Source organism: Loa loa (assembly GCF_000183805.2).
Source record: "Loa loa unplaced genomic scaffold supercont3.40, whole genome shotgun sequence".
In the NCBI taxonomy this organism is placed as follows: Eukaryota; Metazoa; Nematoda; class Chromadorea; order Rhabditida; family Onchocercidae; genus Loa; species Loa loa.
The window spans coordinates 47,499-69,178 of NW_018108220.1; the positions used below are offsets into that span (position 1 = coordinate 47,499).

The following is a 21,680-nucleotide window of genomic DNA, read 5'->3' on the forward strand; positions in this document are numbered from 1 at the left end:
TGATGAACATTAGGAAAATTTTGATAGGCACAGCATTAAGTTATTTAATATTAGGGGTATGGAATAATGGATGACATTAAGAACAGCATAAATCACCATCAATAATTAAGAGATTGTCCGTCGATCAATACATCGATCATGTTTTTCCATGGCCACTTTATTCTCGATCTAATAAACTTCACTTTTAAGTTACTTATTCCTATTCCCAATATTGAGACACTTACTTATTTTATCACAGTTATATCGTTTTTTTTGTTCTTTGGAATCAAGCCTTTAGATTTTTTTGTTTGGATTTTGAAATTACCTGCAAATATTTTTATGTAAAGGCTTTAACTTCAAGTGATTTGATCCAAGTGTATATGGTAATCATTATTGAAGTGCTGGTCTTTTTCACTGTCACATTTTCCTGGTTTTATAATGAATGCAATTTCAGAAGGTTAATTTTTTTTCCCGAAAAAAATAAGATTAATTGAGGAAGGACACAATAATCTTCTAAGATATGCAAAATTTTTCAATGCAACATCTTTACTATGGTCAGCTTTACATGCCGATCAAACTAATCAAATTCATTTATATTTTTTTAATTTTTGAAGTTCTTATTTGTATTCGCTGTTGATTTGAATTAATTTTTGGCATTCAATTTTTCAAGCATCTGTCCTCTTGCTTTATTTTTCAAATTCAAAAAAATCGTTCAAATGAATCAGATGATTATTATGATTGTAAGTAAAAGCTGCCATCAACAACTTTCACGATTTTCTCACGTGCGTTAGGCCAAAAATTCTGAAACACTATGGCAAGCCTCATAAAATTGTATTGCCTCTTTGTTATTTATCGACGTTTATTTGTATTATCACATACTATTTTTTACTTACATAGCGATGAAATTGGGGATACTGAAATTGTCCTGATCGGCAAGTTATAAATTATATATCGATGCCTTCTCTTCTCCTTAGAGTTGACCACTAAAATGCCAGATGCGTCCGCTAACTTCTTTTTAATCTAATAAGTTGAATTTTATTTAAGTAGTAGTTGTACAAAGGTTTTCAAAAGCACATTTCGTCAATATCCTCCCCAAAAATGTCTCAAAAAACTTTTTTTTGTTGACATCTCTTTGATTTATTTAAGAAAAGACTTGAGAAAAACAATCGATATGAAGTAAAATGCTGCAAAATGTTTAAATGTCGCATAAAGTTTAGTGACCGTTTTGTTTGGTACATGGTACCAAACAAAACGGTCACTGAAGTTTATTAATTTCTTCCAGAGATTGTTATTTTTAAATGAATCTAAAACATGGCAGTTTCATTTCAGAGCTACTCTAAAACACAATTCGTTACTAAGTTTTTTACTCCTTCTAAAATAAATTTGACATTTACCTTTGAATTACATTCTAATATAGGAATTCTAATTAATAATTTTTGTAGGAAGTAGGAATTTTAATTCACAATTTTAAAAATAATTATTTATTATTATTTCAATTGTCACTTACTACTTCATCATATATCACAAGCACTGCTTTAAAAACGATTGAATTTTTAAGCGATTGGATTTCGGGGAAGATTCTTGAAAATTTAAATATCTTCGTGCATCTTCTGGCGCATGTTAAAGGATACATTTCAGGTCGTTAAACGACATATTCCAAGTTTTTTTTTTCACCAAATAATGAAGAATAAGCTTCTATTACTGCTTGGTCAGGTGACGTTACGCTCCACCTGAAGTTTTTTTAAGAAAGTTAAAATCCTTGGAAGTAAGGAAATTAGCTGAAGTGTAGTGATATCAAGGAGATTACTTGGACACATAAAATAGATTAAAACAGTGTGGTTGATGATATAATTAAGGTTGAATTGCCATATTGTTTCATTTATAGTCTTATTCAGTCGAAGGTTCGTTTTTTATACATCCAATTTAGCTACAAATGAAAATATAGAAATTAACTCACCGTCAGTACTCCAAAAGCTTCAATAACCATCCACTTTTGGATTTTTTTTATATGAATTGCTAAAAAAAATTGTCCAATGATTAATGTAGTCCTACAGAGTCATTAATTTCATTCAATTATGCAAGTTTGCAGTTGGGTCACTGTAATTAACTCAATTAGTATTGGCATGAAGATGCGTTCTGCTCAATGTGCTGCTATCGATCCTAACAATTGTATGGTTATACCAGAATTTTGAGCTCCTTTCTCAATTTAATTTAAATAATTGAGAATCAGCCTTCGTAACACATATATTAGCAACGCTGAATATTGATGATTAATCAAGGATTACCGATTTCTTCAAGAAGACATAATACGTCGAATATATTCCTACAACGTGTTCCTAATTCTATTGTTTTTTCATAGTTTGTACCAGAAATGACCTTCAAAAGCGCTTGATTGCTTTATTATTCTAAAGAACCTTTTAAAAATGTTGAAAACAATGACCATTAAGCAAATGAAATGAATTGCACATGATGAAATGCCTTCGAATTTCCCCACACGGGTCACGGTCACATCCTATTTAGCGGTACTTAATTCTGTCAACTTAATTGCAGTTGATCTTGCAGACTTCAATCGCAGTTTTAAACTGCGATTGAATATAGCGGATACGCTAATCTGGTGAGCAGATACTGCGTGCGGTTTTTCTTTTGAAGTTGCATAATTCTATTGCGCCAAAACGTCGCATAAAGGAGCAAAAAATTTTTTTTAGAGGAATTTTGAATATTAGAGCAATTTTCTTTTATATGTTGCAATTCTGAAATTGGATCACACCAATACTTAGTTTATTTTTTAATTTCTCCGAAACTTTGAGGAGGCACCAAAATAATCATTACGATTTGAGAAAGTGTTAGTTTTAAATATCAATGGTTGATTATGATGTAAAATTAGTCTTTCGTCTTACTGGCTTTACATGCATGATAATGAATTGCGAAGTGATATGATATGAGACAGTTCATTTAACTGGTTAATAGGCGGCTAACAATTAAGTTCGGTGATATCAAATAAATGGATCAATGAGACAATTAAAGACAAAAAGAGAACGATTGAATAGGAACAAATTTATGAGCCACCACGAGCTCAATTCTCAGTTCGTTACATTTGAGCTAACCATCGACCATCGATACATCGGTATCGTGTAAATGAGAAAGAATCTGGTGGAAAACTTAATGATGAGAAAATAAGATAGGAGGAGTCCAATGAAGTATCAGTCACTGATCTGCTTCAATTTGACACGGATGAAGAGTGAAATATCGATATCATTGATTAAGTCATCTTAATCAAATCGACTGCTTGTCTTTGATCTTTCCGACTTCTGTTATTGCTCACTTGTAAGTATGACCCTCCCTATAATATCTCCCTAAAGATGAAAAGCTAAGCAATTGAATTTCAGTTGAATAAGACCTTTCTTCTATATGAGTAAGGCTTTTGAATCACTTACTAAATTCTGAGAAATGCATAGTTCAGGAATTGTGATCCGAAACCAAACCTCGCTGCTAAAACTATGCACAGAAAATATGGAATCCTCGAATTTTCAAATTCTATCCAATTTGCTTTTCAAAATCAAGCTAGTTTGATCTTTGCTTTTTGACCAGTACTCTCCTTATTCCATGATCTGTTGCTAATATGCCAGAAAATTCTAATTTCAGGAATGATAGCAAACTGTCTCTTCGATCTATCCTTATAGGTATCCTTTCATATTTCTAGTATCTGTGGTAATGATGGTTGTCGATTAGATTCTTGCATCTCTAATTTGTTTCTTTTTCAAATTAAACTTAAACTATGCAACAAATTTAAAAACTCTTAGCATAAAACTTAAGGGAAAATGGGATAATTAAACGTTTTGCACCACTTTTTTTATAAGGAACTTAACGATATACGTTGGTCGATCATCATGATGGGAAGGCAAAAATATGATCATCTGTGATACGTAGAGAGAGAGGAGGAAAAGGAGAGAAAGGGAGAGAGGAAAGATAGAGTTCGAGCGTCGTTTCAATATCAGTATGACCTGGAAGCGTTTCTGCTTATTCAGTTGCAGCGTTAAGGTGTTAAACAGATTTCAGGTTTGTTAAGGGAGGGAAGGAAGAAGAATGGCTCTCAATGGCCATCTGTCGTTTTGCCCTGAGTGCGAACACAGTATGAACGCCTCTTTCCCCTCCTCTCTCTCCACCGCCCCCTCTTTACGTTTACATTTCCTGTCACAGAGGCGGTCGGTATCTCCCCGAAGGCGTGGCGTGCATGTATTATTGGTGAACAATCCTGGAGATGGGCAAGTACGTATGCGTGGGGCACTATGCCACACTATCCTGTACCTCTCCTCTGATAGGGTGGCATATTTACTTATTATCAAGTTATCCTTTTCTGACTTCCTAAATCACTCGATGTTTCCATTGGTTCACTAAGCGTAATTGCTTTCAGATTTTATCATCAGTCTTATCAAATCCTTAGTTATCAAGTCATCATATTTTCCATTTGAGATGATTTAGGGTGACACCAGGACACAGTAGTATCCACATAAGTTTCAAATTCATTCTCGCTCAATTACTAACTCCTCCCCTTGTCACTCCAATTTCTTCGTCAATTTTGATGTTCACCGTACAAATTATCCCCTTCCGCTCGGTTCCCCGAAATTCTTCCGATAACTTACAATAAAAATATCCATGCGCATGAAACTTAATATTATCGCAAAAATATTATCGTGAAATGCTGCTGCGCCCTTTCTCGGGATATAGCAGGCCGAGAATAGCCGATGTTCAGGAGGCGAGGAAGCAGAATGGATTAGTTTAGTGTTATACCAGCAGTATTTGATAGACTGGTCATTTAGTGCAGTCATAATTCCACAGTGATAGAGTTTATATTAATACTTATTTCAGTTTTTGCGCATTTTATCTGTTCTAAAAAATTTCATCGTCTTTGATCAAAGTTTTTAAATTTCCATCTTGCGAAAATTAAATTGTAAAAATACCTCTTCGAGATTTCTTTAATTCTTGAAGAATTTGACGTGTTTCAAATTAAAAAAATGAGGTAGAAAAATTATACCTCTTTTGCATATGCCGTTGCCTTCTCGCTCCTAGTTGTTGCACAAATTTTAAATTTTTTATGGAATTGTTCTAACTAATTTGTAATGTTCAATCATATTCCATCGAATTCCATTGGTAACTGTAAGATTTCAGGATGAAATTTGGGGAGCACACCCTTGATAGCACCATACATTTTGACTAACGTAGCCATTCTGACTACCTTATCTATTCTGATTAGCTTATCTATTCTGACTAGCTTGTCAAATACAGCCTTACTGTAGTTTTTATCATTACCCACTAGCCTTTTTGCATCATATCGATGGACAATTCTTTCAGCTCTTCGAATCTCTGATAGAGGGAAAGGAAATCCTTTCTTTTTTATTAAGTCCAGTTTCATCCTAACTCCGGTTAATTTTCTGATTTTTCCCTCGACTGCTTTGTACGAAATTTCCATATGATCTTACTATTATGAGATTTCCACGATAGGCTTGTGACGCGAAGAGTTTAAGGAATATTTCGTTTGCATCGTATTCAAATGTTAAGTGTTTTACAGCTCTTCTCTGCGACGAAAGAATATATCCTGCGCATAAGTTACACACAGAGAAAACATGGTTGATTAGTAAATATTGAGAGATTCGAAATGGTTTTGAAAACTTTCCACAAAAATTTTATTTGATGAGCTTCAAAACACATCGGTTTTGTCCACATTTTGATCAAATTAAAAAGCCTGAAAGTACTTTAATTCTTCCTGGATTAGGAAAGAAGAGCTCTGCAAAACTGGAAGAGTGGAGCCAGTCATTGGTTTATTGCATTAGCACAGATCTTTCTATCGTTACGATGAGTCGAGAAAATCGTTAATTGCCAGCTGTTCTATGAATATTTATAAATAAAGTTAGCTCAGTAATAGCTTTAGACAGGAATGAATTCATGCTAAAAAGTGGCCTTACAGTTGAGTGATGAAATCTGCATATGTTTCTTTTTCGTAAAATTTTTATACTTCAAGCTTTTTTTGTTAAGCAGAATCTTCCCTTCATTTTCGATTTTTTTCCAGCTAATTCTACTGTTCGTTCAGTTCTTAGCTCGGAACGTGCGAAATTTCCTTCTTATTTTCCAGTAAATAACCAATTATAAATGAATTTCAGATTACACATTGGAATGCGATAGGAGACTGTGACTGATTATTGCGCACTCGACATCCAGAATAGAATTAAGAAAATCATATATAAATATAATTATATAAACAAACAAACTGGGAGCGTTTCACTTCACCGATACGTTACTCTATTGAGTTCGCAACGTATTTTTTTATCTGATTTGAGTAGTTGTTGCATTTTTCTGACTGAGTTGAACCTGAAGATTGAAAGATAGCAACAAAAAAAAAACGCACTGCGAGTTCGTTCGCAGCACCAGAATGCTCCATAATCGCGTATCGCCAATCTACATTATGATCATGGGATACAATATTCTTCGTCTGGTAAAGTCCTTTTGAATTTAAAAGATTTAGATTTAATTACTCGGCTAATATAAGTGAATTGTCTGCATTTTGATCGTTTAAATTGCCAGCGCTTTTCCCACGTATTTCGCGCTATTCAAGTTCTGTTGCACTGCGGAATTTCTTGCAACAGTACACGGAGTAAAATAGTCATTGTTTCAAGTAAGAGCACTGAAAGCGAAACAACGAATCATCGATTAGACGGGAGAGTGCAAAGAAAATATTTAACCATAATTACCGCCAACATAACTGTACTACTGAAAAGTCGTTTGTTGATAAAGTGCAGTTCCTTTCCTAATGAGGATGTAATTTCTTTTTTCAACTGTGTTGCTGGAAAATGGCTGGAAATTCGTGTCTGTTTGCCCCAAAAATTTCTCGAAAATTAGGAAATTTCCTAAATATTTTCTATCCAACTAAATGGGTTTTTTTTTTTGCAGTGTTCTTGTGCAGGTTCATTCGAAATACGACTGGTTTCGTTGACAGTTGGCTCAAAAGAGGAGTTTCGTCCTGAGCTGAGGATTTGTCTCAAACATTTTGAGAAACGTATTAGCTATAATGGTGAATGTACATTCGGTGAAGTGACACTTGATGCAGAACGCTTACGTAATGGGACAAAGATTGAATTTCAGTTTGGTTGGCCAGTATGTGCTTGTTTACCTTTTTCTTTTTAATGCCGACTATACTGAAAATAATTCCTTCGATTGAGTGGTTCTGTTTCGGAAAAGTTTTCAAGAGTATATAAAGAAATGCATTCATCGTGAGGGATATCCCACGAATTATTTTGATATAAATTTTGGCAAAGAAGCAGTAACTCATGAAGCACTAATAATAATTAAAGCGGAAGACTACATTACTAGTGGGTAGGTTTTTTCATATCGGTAGCCTTTTTTATTATGAAAACTTAAAGAGGTCTAGTTTACCCTTGCATGAATATGAACCATCATGAACTTAAAATGTGCACTTGTTACCATATTTTTAATTTGTTAGTGTCACGGAATTTATGGGCGTCGATTTCTACTGACAAACTTTAAAAATTTTAAAATATTGCAAATGATTTGAGGACATTGTGGAAAAAGAAAATGATTTACGATAACCATAACAAAACCCCATTAGACGATCATTAATTTTCAAAAAGATCACTGGAATAGGTGACAATTGTGAAGTATCTTGACACACTGGATATGTACTAAATTTCCGCCATATTTCCGTTGCAATCTCATACGAACGAGTACTTCCGATGAGACATCAACGTAATTAGAGATAGGAAATATTCCGATCTTATGAGAAAGTATGGGTTGTTGATGTTACCGCGTGAAATAACAATGTATGTGAAATAACAATGTAACCATTACTGTCTCAAAAGGAATTACAACACTTTTCTGTAAGATGCTATGCATACGCGTTCTGTTGTTCTTTTCGTGCTTCCCCTCTTTTTATGGAGTTTTCTAAAGAGCGGGGTGCGACAGCAAAACCCCTGCTGCTCTCCTACGCTTCATGAATATCCATCTCCTCAACATCACTATATCACATACAATCCCTTCCAAGGTTCTTTCTCACGCGCGTTGCCTGAAAAAATCGCATTTATATGGTGCAGAAAGGGTTTAACCGGTAGAAACAAAACTGTGAGGCGCAAAAATTTGGTATGTTTTGGATAAGTAGTGTTACAGGAGAAGGGAATGTTTTGCATATGGCATGAAACTGCCGAATGTCTGTACTAAAGTTCTGTAAAGCACGAAAGTACTAGCCTTATCTTAGCGAATTGATTGCATTTTACGAATTTCAACAATAAGTGCAAGGTTTAAACTCATTTTGAACTATCTGGTTAAATTAGTTATTGATCTTAATTTTAGGAATCGTTTACTTTAATAACGGAAGCATGGAGGATCACTGGAAGTACGTTTACTTTTTTTTTTATTCCTCAGAAATTTATCCTTCAATTTCCCCTCCAAATTTTTTTATTTGTTTTTTGAACGTGTTCTTTTATTTTTGGACTTTACATTCGGAAGATCAGCAACGAAGTGTGAAATTGTTTAGCTGTGCAAGTGTTTATACCGGATTAACTTGGTAATTCTCTACTTTTCCACCTCTTTATCACATACGGCATCTTTTTGATGACCTTAGCTCAGTTAGCTGTATCAGCAGTGGATCTTCGCGGTTGATTACTTTCTTTCTGTTGTTAAATCTTAATCATCCATCGCTTTCCTACGCTCCATTTTTATTTCCTTTCCCTTTTTAAGTACCTTCCGGGAGATTAATGCGTAGAGAGATAAACAATGATTATTCATGATATTAGGTCTCACCTGGAAATTGATGTTGCACTCTGGTATATGAATGACCTAAGTGGACAATAAAACTTGTGACGCCATTCAGACTGGATTAAGACTTGACTATTTATGGGGAAATTCCGAAATTCATAATTCAGTTCCAGGTTTGAAAAAGCTGATGTCTCATGATGGCTTTCAACGTGAAAGCATACCTTCGGGTGAAAATTGGATTGAAGAAACGCTTGTTGGTACAAATGGTTTTCGAATGAGGATCGCTTACAGAATAACCTGCGCTAGTGATTATTATGGACCACGATGTCTTACATTTTGTCAGCCGATGTCTAGTACTGTTGGTCATTTCCAGTGTACATCGAATGGTTCACTGGCTTGTTCACCTGGCTGGGAAGGACCAAGTTGTGATACAGGTTCGTTTCACACTAATAATCCTGTAAAATTATGAGTTTAATAATTTTCAAGAAATAAGAAATTCAGTTATTATTGCGACCACTGCAAATTACTTCCTGTTGTCTGTGAAGATGAAATTGCTTGGTTTTTGGTGAGTAATAGACACATTAAGGATTTAGATTAATTCGGTAAATCAGGCTTGAATTCACCATTTATATAGACTGAGGCAGAAACTACCCTAGTTATTTACTTCTTATGCCTATTACTCTTACAAAAATCATGAAGCATTGAGTTTGCTTTTCACACCTAAAAATGCAGCAGCCTTACTTTAGACTTTAAGCGACTATTATGGATACAGAGTTGTAATAGCCTCAGAATAGTACTATTATTGTATTCAAGCTTGAACTCCATAATGAACTTAGTTTTAGTACAGTTTTTAGCAAACAATACCAGTGATATTGATGCTAGAGTGGAATATGCACTTCACTGTAGGCTATTATTTACTCGCTTTCGTAGGAGTGTAGATAATTGTTGATATGCATAATATAATCAAACGTACTCTTTTCGGCTCTTCTGAATATGAAGCACCTCTCAACTGTTCCTTACCCACCACTTTATTCTTCATTTACTTCTCACAATCCTTTTTGTTTATTAATTCTACTAATGTGTAAATAACGAGCATCATACTAACATGGAAATTATGCCATTTTTTTTTCAAAAAAAAAACTTTCCGTCAATTTTTAAAAATTTCTTTCGTGGAAAATTGTTTTCCGATACTGTGTGCACTTAATGGCACGTAGTAAACCGACCACTCAATTTTTTATCTGAAATTTGAAGTACTTTTTCTGACTGGCAAGTGTTCATTATTATCAAGAAGATCTCATTTTCTTGCCTTTTCCAAGCAATTTCCCAGAAACTATATGAAGGATTACTGAGGATTAATAGTATACCGCAACTGTTGACCAAAAAAAAAATCTGATCATTAAAATTTATGCGAATAAATAGAAACTTAGGTAAGAGACAGGGAACAGCTGTTCGCCAAAGATTTTTGGTCCAGAATATAATAGAAATTCTTATTTTAGTATAGTAGAAAACAAGCTAAGATTGAAAGAAACATGTGTTACATAATTTTGACGCAAGTAGTATGAACAGTTAGCAATTAGTATTGCTTCGAAGGCCGTCTTCCATTATATTTGTTTCTTTCTTCTCTTTGACTTCTCAGGCTACCTTTTCCGGACATCTGCTTGTTTCATCATTAGCTCCCTAGTTCATGCTTTCACTGTTTCCAAAGTTATTTGCGAAAAAACAATAAAAGACGAATCGATTAGTATCGTATGAATTGAGAAAAAAGACTGGTCACTATTGGCAGGTACAGAATCGTATGAGAGGAAAGCGGACAAAAAAACTTATATTTTTTCGCACTTACAAACTTCATGTTTTTTCCTTTTTTCGATCTTATGAAATATGTTTAGAGAACCTGAATTGTAACGTTTATTTTTTTTAATTCCTCTAAGCCGATTATAATTATCAATGTAGCAGAATCTTTGATAGACTGGCAACTTGAAGCATTAAGAAATGCTTTTATTTCTAATTTGCTTTTTTTTTCAAAAATATATTGGATTTTAAAAAAAAAGAAGTATATTACTTCCTTTGAAAAGCATGCGTTACGCTTCACGGACTGTATAGAATCGTTTTATCTTGAAATATACATTTCAATACAGATTATGACTGAATGTTTCTTCATTCCTCACCTTATTTTACGCTGCACTGGAATAATAGCTGAATAAAGGGTTTAAAGTACCACATTTTCGATTAAAGAAGACATATTGACGGTCATTTTATCCGGGAATTATTTTCGAGTCAGTAACCAATATGTTCAAGCTTCAGCACGCTGCGACAATTGCATCAATGGTGCATGCGACCGGCCTGATTCATGTCGTTGTAAAACCGGGTGGACTGGACCGAACTGTGATCAAGTAAGCTTTAATGTTTTTCGTAACAGTACCTGTGAAAAGGAGAAATGGATGCATAAATCAACTTTCTTTTTAATTACTAAATCACTTCTAAGTTCAAGAAATATTCTGCTATTTTAAATGCTCTTCCTTCAGTGCGTGAGATATCCGGGTTGCAAGCACGGCACTTGCAAAACGCCCAATCAGTGTATTTGCGATGAAGGCTGGGGAGGACATTTTTGCAATGAAGGTATTTCAAGATTTGCTGTACCTCGAAGCTCATTTTTTCGACAAATTATGCTTTTAAAATTTGATTACTGAAGTAGGAATTAATAATTCAATTATTAAATTTAGCAAATACATGTATGTTTTTATAAAAAGTGTTGATGGTGTTCAAATTTAAGAACTTGTAAACACCACTTACTGCATGCTGACGCTCGATGCTTTTTATAAACACCATTCTAATGTAATTCAAGGTAATATTTATAATTTTTTAATTTTCATAGAGTATTTTATAGATTTGAACTACTGCACACGACATCAGCCATGCAGGAATAATGCGACATGTAGGAATACAGGTCACGGACAGTATACATGTGAATGCCCAGATGGATACACAGGAACGAACTGTGAAACCCCTGTACAGAACTGTTCGCTACAACCATGTTTAAATGGGGCTACCTGTGCTGTATGCTATATTTTTATTTGTGCATTTCAGAAATCAGTTGATTAAATAGTAGTTGTGTACTATGGAATTCTAACAAGTCTTAGTCTGCGTTTCTGAATTTCAATAACATTTCTTGGATATTGCTGTTTTCATTTGAACTATGCATCTTTCAGGATATACCTGGAAACAACTATACTTGTATTTGTCCAAAAGGCTTTACCGGTCGCTACTGTCAAGTTGTTGCTAGCTCCTGTTCAGATTCACCTTGTCAAAATGGTGCTACATGCATGGAAATTCATGGAATCTTCTTTTGTACTTGTTTGTCAGGATGGACCGGTTCTACTTGCGATATCGAGATTAGACCTTGTGACGTAGCCCATTGTTTTAACGGTTAATTTATTCTTGTGATTTCTGAAATTTTAAGATTTTAACGGATAAATATTATGGCCATTCCTATGTTAAATATGCATTGCTTGCCATGAGCGAAATAACAATAGATTGACATAAGATTGCTGTTTTTCAAAACATAGTGATACGCAATACAGTTTGGATTGCAGTTAGTCGTGGTACTACCTGTCGGCTAGTATTTGTAGTCACAGCAGGGTAGAATGTTTGCCAAAGTTAGTTGGGTTGCACAAAGGTTTTCCGATTCGTTCGCCCGCTGAGTGTAGGAAGAGTGTATAGTTGTAAATGTTCATGCTTTTAACATTAAAAAAGCAATTAGCAACAGAATAAGTTTATTGCTGGTCCTATTATTTGAAAAATTCGTTTAAAATTCTAAATTAAAACGAAACTGCTCTATGTTGTTTATTAATGGAAATTTAACAGAGTGCTTTATTGCATCGACCTCCCACAGCTGGCTGCACTACTATTCGCCAACTATTTCGTTTTCATTTTTCAAGTAAAAATAAAAAATCATGCTGAGCTGCCATATTGACCAAATTAACCTTGGTTTGATGAGGATATTGTATCGAAGAATAAAGGTAATAACCTTTATTCCTCATGATGCCTTCTTCCCTTTTTTAAAGTAATTTTCAACTTTTTATCATCTTTGAATTGAAATAATGTGGAAACACTACAGAATTTCATTCCTTCCAAGGTCACTTATTCAATTCATTGTTGCGCTTTTGGGTAAAGTTGATTTAGCCATCAACTTTAGAAATTGATTAATCAACTGATGTGATAATTTATTAATGACAATTCATCTTTAAATATGATACTTATTTCAGGAGGAAAATGTGTGGAAAGAAACAGTGCTGGAGACTACGACTGCCTCTGTCCGCTTGGCTTTACCGGAAGGCACTGTGAGGTGAATTCTAATGAGTGTGCACAAGTAAGTTTGAGTAATTGCACATTTGGGAAATTATTTTAGTATGCACTTTGTTTCGTTTTTTTTTTTTTTTTTTGTTTTTCGCTTATAATTTCCCGATTCTGAAAAATTTATTCAAAAGCTGAGTCGAAGCATGACATCCAGAAGTTTTGCGAACGTTCTCTGCTTGTTTAAAATTTCTCTGAGCATTTCACTTTGAGGAATTTAACGCTTTGTATTGTATTTCTTAAACTGGAGTACTTATTAGCTCAATCCATGTATGAACGGCGGACGTTGCATTGATGAAGTGAATAATTACAAATGCCAATGCCTGGATGGATATAGCGGTACATTATGTCAAGATTCGGTCAGTCCTTGTTTAAATGAGCCCTGCATGAACGGTGGCCAATGTATTGACGTGCAAGGTGGAAGATACTATTGTAAATGTCGCATCGGATTTAGGGGAAGCAATTGTAAAACTGCTGAAATAGGATGTGATCGCAATGTATGCAGGTATATTCATACTATACAGGAAAAAAACGATTCTTATTTTGTTTGGATGAGGTTTTTTCAGATTAAAAAAAAATTTGAATTCAACATAATCGGTCATTAGTAATTAATTGATGCTATTTGCAATTAGAGCATTAAATTTCGTTTTCAATCCACGCTTGTGTTTTTTTGTTGGTACCAATCAATTTCGTATTTTTAGAAACGGAGGTACCTGTGTCGACTCGCTTCAAGGATTTCATTGCCTCTGTCCACCGTGTTTCTATGGCGAAAGATGTTTACATCTTGATTCAGAGTGCCGATCACTTCAGCGGTATAACCACACCAGAACTTTTGTCGTAAAGATTGAAAATGAACAACAGGTTATCACTTACATTGAGAGGGTGTAATCACTTACACTAACCACAACTTCTGTGCTTTGCACCGAAATTACAGGCTTAGTATTGTTTTCCAAATACAGTTAAGTCTGAATAAAAAGTTAGTCATAAATGTCAATTAGTAATAAATTGGATATAGTCTCCATTGCCTTCTTCTTAAATTTTAAATCACTAGAATTTCAGACTTCAAGTGGCGGATTAAACTTCAGAGATCTGTTGCTTATATTGCTCTCTTCGTGTTGTATTCTGGCATTGATGTTGATTGTTGTTATTTTTTACCGTCAAAAAGTGACAAAAAGAGCGTCTTTAGTAGATCCAACCTTCCAGAATGACCAAAATTCAAGAACACTTTCAAAATATTCCGAGCAAAAGCCGTGTTTATCCATATGTACAAACCCAAATTCCGAAATTAGTTATTTCGAACGAGATCGGACGCATAGAATTCAAACAGTCAGTTTGGTTTTGAAAGTCCTATATATGTATAGATTTTTGGCTCAGTCAGTTTTTATAGTTTATGAAATATTCATATAAAAGTAGGAAACTGGTACATAGAAATTAATAAAACTGTAAAATAGATTTGTAAGAAAAATTAATAAAATAAGGAAATAAATAATTGCATTTCTAATCGTTAGAAAATCGTGGTTAGTTTATTCATTGTCATTGTACAACTAAATTAAAGGACAATTTGAACAGATTTTCTTCATGTTTTAAATCGCTGTATTCATTTTCATTTCATTTCAAAATCTGCAATGCTACACAGATTTATTGACGAATATTTAAACTCGGAAATTAGAAATTAGAAAATTAGAAAAGAAAAAAGAAACATTACGTAGTGATGCCTATAATAAGGAGGGAATGTAGGAGGAAAATTACTCGTAATTAACGATTAGCGTATTATAAATCTACCACCAATTTAGGTTCCTATGGGATTGATCTGAGCTGTGCATAAACAGTAACAATAAAGTAAAAGTTATTGATTTAATAGTTTTATTTCATTGCTATTGTAGATGTCTGGTAAGAAAAGGTTACCGTCTTATCCAGATCGAGAAGATATTGATTACAGTGAGCGTTATGCAGCCGAGCCTACTGTCAACTTAGGACTGTCATCATTAAAAAATGCGAGATGCTTTAATAAGGTTTTTTACTTTTTGATTTGCAGAGAGAAAAGCATTGAAGTTTTTGCTTATTTGCATTCAAACACAGAATCAGTGGGAAAATTCACTAAATTATTTCTTTTTTGTTCATGTTTTCTACTGTGTTTCATATTAGATCTTACATTCAAAACGTTTCGACGTTGCACGTTCACCTTTACCGACACAATCATCTGAAGATGGCGGCAGTTATTATGAGGAAATTGATGTACCGAAGGTGATGTTGCAACAAACAAATAGTAAATCAGAATCAAATACTGTCAACTACCGGCTAACTCCGGATAATAATCCGAGACGGCAGCTACGAGATGTCGTTCATAAGGTGACCGACGTACAAACTAATTTATGAGTTCTCTTTTAGTCTCTTGCAAAAATAATTTATCTTTTACCTTTCATTTGTTTAACTCAAATGGTCAGGAAATATAAAACTACTCTTACGGTGTTACTCTAAAAACTAAAGTATACAACAGGTAAGGTTTATAGTATTGAAAGGCATTACAGATTAGGTAATTTTCCTGTTAGCCAAGTAACTGACAATTTTTATTGAATATTTGCTTAGTTACTAATCAAACATTACTATTTGTTAATTTAAATGTGTTTTAAGCTTGTTATTTATATGGAAGTCAATGATGTTATGGTCTTTTATGCTGCCACATGAAATCGTAATTGTATGTTGTTGTTTCATCACTATCCAATAGATGTTGCATGTTGGATGTTGCTTTGACCTAGTTGTTTGTATTCATTTTATTTGTATGGATCTCGTTCGTTTTCCAGCCAATGTGCCTCAAAGTGGTTGGGTGCATTTTTTGAAATGGTATTTGTGCGGACTTTTTTGAAATCTCAATTCAGTTTATAATATAGCTAATGATTTGATGAATACTGTTTGGAATTTTCATGAGCAAAGCTTTGAATTTATGAATGTTTAAACTGGCAAATCGATTTTTATAAAATACCGTTTTGAAATGGATCTTTGAAACTGTGATGGTTGTTAAATGGGTGGCTTCTGCCGTGCATATTAGTATACTTCTGTCCCTTCATTCGCTTCATTTTTTCCCTTTTCTTCATAGTGCCTCTCATGTGATTTTTTTCCTGTCTGTAAAAATTGTGCTTCTCTTGCTTTTCATAATTATTTTCAGTATGTTGTTGCATAATTTGTTTTATACCTGCATTGCTGAAAATTCCCAATTTTTGAAACAAATCTATTATTGTTATGACCCATATCCGTAAATTAGCTGTTTTCGGAGCCATCATGGGATTTTCAATTTTCCATGGTTGATTCTATGCCAAGAAATCTCACTAATCTAAACTGAAAAGTTCGAATAGTTTCCCGTGGCCATATTTTACCAACAAAATTCGAGAATCTTGCAGGTCCGCACGTGACATCACTAAACTATGAAATTGGTTCATCGATGGAAAATTCTTTAAATTTGGACAAATGTAGAAGCGAATTTTTCATTTTTATAATAATTGTTTTTTAAAAACGATATAATATTCATAAGATGGAATTCTTAGCTATTAATAAATATAAATAATGGAGCTTTAATTGTGCATAAATTTTTATTTGTGTTGATTATAAGCATTTCTTCCTTAAATGCCTTTTTGCTGTTGATACTTTGTATCTTCGCAATTACAGAATGCCTTTCAAGAAAATTGAATGCTATCAAATTGATAATTTATGCTACACTATTGATAGATGATAAGATAGGATGGTTGGGCGAGTATTTATGAATGCTGAAACTTTTGCTTAATATTGTCTTGAAGTACAGTGACACTGAAACAAAACTGTTGTGGCATTCAATCTTCTTGTTTCCAATACTTTTCTGTTAATTTTATTGGCGAAATTTTATAAATTACTTCTTTTCACTTGTAAATAGTATCTTTACTGTTGTCTATCAGCAGCATGCGGTTGTTTTTTTTTTTTTTGTTCTTTTCCTGTTCACTTGTTGCTTTTATATAACTGTTTACGATTTTTTCTTTGCTTTAATATATATTTTTCTTGGTTCTTATATCTAATTAATAAATGATAGTAGAGGTTCGATGAGTTCGAATGCCTCTACGGTTTGTATTTTGTTTTCTACCCTACCAGTAATGGTTCAAATTCAATTATTCTTAAATCACTGATAATTGTATTGCATGGATTCCTACAGTTATAAAAATTCTCTTACCATTCATTCACATGTTACAATTTTTTTTCTTTTAAATGGTTAAACTTCGATTATCAACTTTATGCTTCAAGTAATTTTGATGGATAAAGGACACAATGTAGGTTAGCAATTGCTGACTTTGTTCATTTATTTGAAATTAGTGAGTAGAAAAGATGTTGGCCATTTTCTGCTTTGGTTTATGCACCGTGACAGCTTCCATTAAGTGGTAGATATGTCGATTAAAATCATACTAAACGTTTCTTCCCCACAGTTTCAGTTCTAAAGTTTGGTCTAATTTGAAAATACTTGTTTGTGATTGAAATGTGAATGGAAAGCACCGAAGGTACAATTTTAATAAAAAAAATATAATTTTTTATATTATGATAAAAAAATATATAATTTTTTATATTATGATATAATTTGTTTTCCCCTTGGTATAATTTTTATCCGAATTCTGCTTGGTGCTGGGTTTCTGTGCACCCGTAAAATCTTCATAACCGATCTGACTTAAATTTCGCGATTGATTTACGCTTAGATTGTTGAGCAATTGAAGTAATTACCTGGATATTTCGGAGTCTGGGTTATAGTTATGTTCCATTCTGTATTTCGAACTTCGCATACTCTTTTCAATTTAAGTTGAATTGCAAGGCTATAATGTTAGTGGAGTTTAAATGTTTCGTTTTGGGTAATATGTTGCGATATAAACGATTTATTCCATCAGATGAAGAGGGAAGGGGTTTGTTGAGAAGAGCGGAAGTTTGTTTTTGGGATATATAATGGAGTTGATTGCTTTGACGTTGCCGTTTTCATTGCTCACAATGAAAGAAATATGGTGTAATACACGTGAAGAAGTAATTTTCTCACAGTTTTTCAAGTAAATTGATTGCATTACTTAAAGGTTGATAGCGAAGTTATGAAGTGATGGAGAAAATGTAATAAGAATCGAAATTCGAGTAAGATTAAGTCTCAAGAAGAAGAGTTATCACCTCCAACAAGTTTGCTGTTAATTACTTCCCAGTTATAATTTCTGCTGTTAATTACCCAGTTGTTATGATTTCTGATTTATTATTAGCAAAAGTATTTCAGGGCAATATTGTCCACAGGTCAGTGCCATTCTACCAGATTTTACGGTGCTACCTAACAGAAAAGACACAGAGCTTCATACATGTTATTAAAAAACTAACGAAACAGCGATTGGATGAGGATAATTTTAGTTTTCCATCATGAAAACGAAGATTTAAGGTATACCTCTTTTCCGGAATCAATATTCTGTTCTCTTTACAGATTCGGAATAAATAAACATCGTTGAATTTCTCCTTACCGGAAATTTTAGCCATATTAATAAGTGTCTTTTTGTAGTAATTTGCTACATTTTAGAAATTTATGATGAATTTCCAACGTTTGAGCGTATGTCTTCGCACGAATACTTTCATCTCGATAAAATTTGATGGAATTCTGGAAGTTTATTTGTTTCGAAAAATCTTTGGAATTGTTCGACTACTGAAGAGAGTTCGTCCATTTCGCAAAGGAAATGAACTTATAACAGATATTAAGGGTTGAACATTTTTTAAAAGGATTGGAGTCAATATGGTTGATGGCCGAGTGGCAAGTTTTAATATTGTACCTTCATGCTAAGGTTCGTTGTCTACCTCGGTCAGTGATGAATAAGTTACCGCCCCAGACTGAGTGTTGGTGAGGAATGGTATAGTCCTGTAGACCAGAGACCGAAGGCAAAATTCTTATGCACCGTTTTGTTATCTCGGTGACGAAGATATATGATTGTACCGCTATCTTTGTAGAATGATTGAAGTTATGTTTTAAAACTTCGACATTGATAGTTTGAAATATCAATAACAGATTTTTGTCAGACACTCGAAACTATTAATTCTTGATGTTTCCCTCTCAATTAATTCATTGAATACTATAAATAATTGTGAATGACAAGACATTATTTTTGTGAATAACAATGACAACACATTCGTCACAAGATAAATAATTATTTATATTTAAAATTAATTGTATTATTTCGATACTTCGTCGTCAGATTTAAAGTTTTTATATGTTATATTTGATGGGATGTTGAATGAGTTAAGAAGGGTCCAAGGCGTATTTTTGTTTCGGTAGATTGTATTACAATGATTACTTTCTTTGCGTCTTTGTGACGATAGATTGAAGCCATCACTTGAAGGGCGCAATCTGTAGATTGCCCTTAAATATCAAAAACAATTTTACTGAATTTTCATTATTACGGAATGATTAATAATGAAAGAGTGATTGAGCTGATTTAGACTTTGCAATAACCTATAACTACACGGATTTCACCGCAAAATTGAATTACCATCTGTTTGGCAAGCGATGGCTGTTGAACACATCTGTTCTTTATTTACTTTCCATAGCCGGATAAAGATGATCTTTCCGTAGTAAGTGATGTTCAAAGATTTAGCACAATGGAAAAGTATTTTGCTGCCAAAGAATGAATCAATCAGATTATCACTAATCTAATTAAGAGGGGTCAAACAACGGGCAAAGATTGAACTTTTTTTAGTGTGTTAATAGCAACACCTGTAAAAAGAAAGAACGCTTTGTATTGTCCATACCGCTTACTATGTAAATATAAGTTATGCCTTTGTGCTGATCGTTAAATAAGCATAACATTTGAAAGAATGTATGCCGCTTTTAATTGCTTTCTGTGCCGGCAAGGAAGGATGCATATGTAGAACCTAATTAAACATAACATGGAAACTTAATGGCTAGTTTAGTTTAATTTCACACTTCCTCGATCCACTATTCTTCACTGGAACGGAAGGAAGTCGAGCTGTTGTAGATAAATAATAGGGCGGCAACGAGAAAAAATTGCTGAAACATCTGTAATCATAAATAACCAAATGATAGCATTCAGTATCACAAAAAACGATGTTTTCAAAGGTTGAAAAAAACCTTTTTTTCTTTGAAATTCCCATGTGAAACTGAAATTTAAATGGCGAAAAAAACGGGAAACAAGAAATGTTGAAAATAGTGCTTCATTATCGACTTCTCACAAGGACTCATTGTAATTCACCTTCCGGCTAAAGCTAACTTTTTTTATTTCCATATAATTTTCACCAATGATTTCGAATAAATTGGGGACTGTGCTAATTAGTGAGATTGTCAAGAACATCCATTACCAGGTATCTTGTTGCATATGGAGCGCACTGATCATGATGATACCTTCATCTGTAAAATTTTTAAAAACACAGACTGAGGAATTGGTATGTCAAAATAATCAAGATAGGGATTATAAGTGATCTCTAAATTAATCAATAAAAGATGTAATTGTGCATAGTAGATAATGTTGGATTTTCCAAGATATCCCCAAGATTCAGTAAATCATTCAAAACATTAAAGGGCTTTTTAGTTTTGATAGAAATAGAATCAAAAGAAAAAATGAGGTGGACGACGACTCTAAGTAATACAAAGTCTTCGTTTCGTATATCTATGTTGCACATTTGCCTATCCGTGCATGTATTTCGCCACAGTTCATTGATAACAACTAATTAAGAGATGGTAGTAATTAAGGTATGGTAGCGGTTGGAAATAAAAGGATCGCGTCGCATTACTGGTTTTGAACGGAAAATATGGCTCTAAGCCATGGATAACATACCCTATATATCTAACAATAATCAAAAAGACATACATTCTGCTAAACTCTAAATTAGAGTTGACCTTAAGATACCTTAGCAATGACCTGTCGTATTGAAAAAATATGGCTATGAACTGTGGGAGAGATAGAGAAAAGGGACCGGTTTATTTGCAAAAGTCTCTCCATTTTTCTCCTAGCAAATTACGAGAAATAGAAATATCAAAATTTTGACTAATTGATTTCATAATATTACGAAAGTCGATTTTTCTGTCAAATTATGCTTAAAATTTTTTTGAATAAAATTTGAGACTGAACACAAGTTTTAATAAATATAAATTTAAGCAGTCATTCGGTTGAATTCATTCATTGTGAGCATTCAACAGCTGAAAGATACGCATGACAAAAATCGCTAATTTATGATTAATAATGCAAATTAAGATTGAATAGCGGTTCTCCAACGAGCGGAAAAGTTGTAAACGATGATCGTAAAAAGATCGTAAAAGGTGGAACTGCAATCTTCCTTTGAACTTGTCAACCACTTGCTGATTTACATAAACATATCCTAATCCTTGTAAAACATGATCCTTTGCTATGTGTATCTTTTTAATAAGCACGGATTATTGAGTGAGAAAATAAGAAATATAGGGAGGGTATTAGGATCATTTTAAACTATTTTTACAATATTTCTTTAAGATGAGAAATTGTGTCACCTTACTGCAAATATGAGCTGCAAATATGAGAAAACGGTTAGTCCTATTGAATCACGTATTCACAATGGAAGGGGCCATTTGATGACGAAAT

General features: G+C 33.6%; 3 protein-coding genes across 3 annotated transcripts; 2 read left to right on the forward strand and 1 right to left on the reverse strand.

Annotated features, from left to right (window-relative positions):
- Positions 1–6,403: 6,403 nt before the first annotated feature.
- LOAG_01013 (hypothetical protein) lies at positions 6,404–7,348 on the forward strand (the record flags this gene model as incomplete). Its single annotated transcript, XM_003136553.1, has 3 exons — positions 6,404–6,466; positions 6,922–7,117; positions 7,218–7,348. The coding sequence occupies 3 exons, from the start codon at positions 6,404–6,406 to the stop codon at positions 7,346–7,348; spliced, it is 390 nt and encodes a 129-aa protein (XP_003136601.1).
- Positions 7,349–8,926: 1,578 nt separating this feature from the next.
- On the forward strand, positions 8,927–15,485 carry LOAG_01014 (hypothetical protein; the record flags this gene model as incomplete). The annotated part of the gene is made up of 11 exons (XM_003136554.2): positions 8,927–9,173; positions 11,041–11,129; positions 11,262–11,355; positions 11,624–11,793; positions 11,946–12,162; positions 13,002–13,105; positions 13,350–13,594; positions 13,791–13,950; positions 14,293–14,415; positions 14,973–15,101; positions 15,235–15,485. The coding sequence occupies 11 exons, from the start codon at positions 8,927–8,929 to the stop codon at positions 15,463–15,465; spliced, it is 1,809 nt and encodes a 602-aa protein (XP_003136602.1). The 3' UTR covers positions 15,466–15,485.
- Positions 15,486–19,322: 3,837 nt separating this feature from the next.
- LOAG_01015 (hypothetical protein) lies at positions 19,323–20,220 on the reverse strand (the record flags this gene model as incomplete). The annotated part of the gene is made up of 4 exons (XM_003136555.1): positions 19,323–19,468; positions 19,599–19,723; positions 20,033–20,125; positions 20,198–20,220. 4 exons carry the CDS (start codon positions 20,218–20,220, stop codon positions 19,323–19,325), a joined length of 387 nt encoding a protein of 128 aa, XP_003136603.1.
- Between the last annotated feature and the right edge of the window lie 1,460 nt (positions 20,221–21,680).